Source organism: Plasmodium cynomolgi, chromosome 13, assembly GCF_000321355.1.
Source record: "Plasmodium cynomolgi strain B DNA, chromosome 13, whole genome shotgun sequence".
Classification (NCBI taxonomy): Eukaryota; Apicomplexa; class Aconoidasida; order Haemosporida; family Plasmodiidae; genus Plasmodium; species Plasmodium cynomolgi.
In genome coordinates this window covers 509,653-512,127 of record NC_020406.1, presented here as the reverse complement: position 1 = coordinate 512,127, position 2,475 = coordinate 509,653, and the positions used below count along the sequence as shown (strand labels likewise).

At 40.8% G+C, this 2,475-nt stretch overlaps 1 protein-coding gene across 1 annotated transcript; it reads right to left on the bottom strand.

The window, feature by feature from the left end:
* Positions 1-92: 92 nt before the first annotated feature.
* Positions 93-1,599, bottom strand: PCYB_132080 (hypothetical protein; the record flags this gene model as incomplete). The annotated part of the gene is made up of 5 exons (XM_004224232.1): positions 93-268; positions 292-361; positions 460-981; positions 1,024-1,129; positions 1,343-1,599. The coding sequence occupies 5 exons, from the start codon at positions 1,597-1,599 to the stop codon at positions 93-95; spliced, it is 1,131 nt and encodes a 376-aa protein (XP_004224280.1).
* Between the last annotated feature and the right edge of the window lie 876 nt (positions 1,600-2,475).

The following is a 2,475-nucleotide window of genomic DNA, read 5'->3' as shown; positions in this document are numbered from 1 at the left end:
AAAAAAAAAAATTAACCATTTTATTTGATTTTATTTACTTTATTTTGCTTCATTCTCTTTCAAGTCATCTCGCTTGCACGTCGCCTCTCCAATCAAAAGTTCATCGAGAAGGACAGCCCCAAGTTACCAAACGGAAGGGCTTTCACAAATCCATATGACCCCAACAAATGCAAAGAGTCATCTGGAATACAATTTAGCTTGACATTAAATTTCCCCTTAACGTACTGAGTTGAAATGTTTAAGTTCGTGTCGGGGATCCTATAGGCAACTGCGCAGTGAAAGGGGGAGTACTTTCCAGAAAAGCCTTCCACGTTTTGCTCAAGTTGTTCTTGTAAAATTTCAATTTGCTTTTGTTGATTGTCTATGATGTGTAAAATATTTTGATAATTTTTACTTCGCTCAATTTCTTTAATGAGTTTTTTTCTTTTTTTTTGTCAAATCGTGTGATAATTTTTTTACATAATTTATATTTTTTTTTATTAACTGTTCATATTTTTCCATCGGAAAATGGTACACAAAATTGGAGAGGCTGGAGAGTTGTTGCCCCTGCTCCTGTTGCTCCTCCTCCACAAGGCCGCTATTTCTGCTCATTTTATCATACAAGGAAAATTTAAAACTTGAGGGGAATAAATTTTGTAGCTTCTTTTCATACTCTTCGAATGTTTTATTAACATGATTAACGTAGGAAATATAATCCGCATTACTTTCCCTATGCGAGAGGAGGACCGTTTCTTTAATGTCATCCAGTGCCTTCAACTTAATGGACTGAATTTTATACAATAAAATGTTATACAGATTTTCCTCAATAGTCTTAACAATATCGAGGAAGCAATTATAATTGCTCTGCAGATATTCTTCCTTCACTTTCTCGTTGCGCATATTTTGCACATCCGCTAGGTGTGTGTGCTTGTGGTACTTCTGCTCAAAGTCGCTTAATATGTAGAGGACGAAATTTCTCAAGTTGTCCTTCTTATCAATACCCTTCGTATATGAACAGAAGATCGTTTGAAGCGATAAAATTACCTTACTTTTGAAGTTTTCTAAATGCTTTTTGTACTCGATCACGTTTTTGAGCGCCTCTTTAGGGTTGCTCTCCAGGTTGCTAAGCTCGATGCATCCCTCCGATTCGCTACCGTGGGGGATGCTCAGCGGGGGGGGTTCCACCGGCAGGGGCACCTCCCCCGGTGCTACTCTTCCGGTGGGAGGTTTCCCCTCTTGTGCTGCACCTTCGGAGGGTGGCCTCCCCCTATGTGTCACTTCTACACTTGTTGGCTCCCCCCCCTTCTTCTTTTTCCCCTCATTGCTTTTATCAAAGATTGAAAAAATGGAGCAGACCTTATACCTGTTAAGCTTGTACGCCTGCCGATTCTTTCTTTTTTTATTCTGAATGTACAGGTAACTTTTTGGCTTGCAATTTTTGTTCCTATTGTATGGCCACTTATGCCTGTTCGGGTGGACACAACTGTGGGTCTTTATTCCGCTGAGGACTCTGCCCCCCTTTAGCCCCTTCTGCCATTTGTGCGATATCACATGCAGATGTGTATTCACCACGAGAAGGAGAAGTGTGCATCCAATCAGGTTCTTAATTAAAAATAGCATGTTATGTGTGCGCGGTCATTTGGTGTTTTATTCTGTTCTGTTTTGTTTTGTATTGTTTTAAATTGGCTTTGCTTGGCTTGGTTTGGTTTGGCTTGCGGGGAGAGGGGTGCGATCGCACGTGATGGCATGTGAGTGTGTGGGGGGATGTAGTATGGGCATTCCTCCACGCACCGCAAGTTTGTAAGTTAATGTGATCATAAACCGGTATAGCCATACGCCCATACACCACGCGTGTGAAACCCTTTCCCTTCCCTTCCGCGCAGGTGGACCGGATCGGAAGAACAAACAGAGGGCGCATTCAATTAAATTCACATATAAAGTATCCTTAATTTTCGTTTACAATTTATTCATCGTGAGGCATCCACAAATTGGTGGTTCCTGCGTGTAGAGGCTCGCTTGATCGTTCTTCTTTTCCCCTTTGCGGGGCAAACTGGGGAAAAAAAAAAAAAAATCCGCGTTCTGCTTACAAAAAAAAAGAGAAAAAAAAATAAGAAAAAAATCGTTTTGATAGGATAATAAGCACGTAGAACGACTGGAGCTCTGCCCCCTTGAGAAAAAATTCCCAAAAAGGGTTTCTTATTTGTAAAATAGCAATAAATTATGTAGCCTCTTCGTTTTGCTTAACTTGCAATTTGTTTTGTTTTTGCGTAACCTCTACCCATCATTTTTACATCACGACATTGACGGAATTTCCCTCAATTCCTATTTCCACACTGCATGCGAGAATTGTGTGGAAAAAACAAAAAAAGGAGCCATCATGTATAGCATGTCGCATTCTCCGTGGACCGAGCGAAAATCACCGCCAGTCTGTTCACGTCCGTGGGAAGGGGTTTTCTTCAGTTAGCTAAGTTGTGAAATTTTTCCTGAACAGTCAGC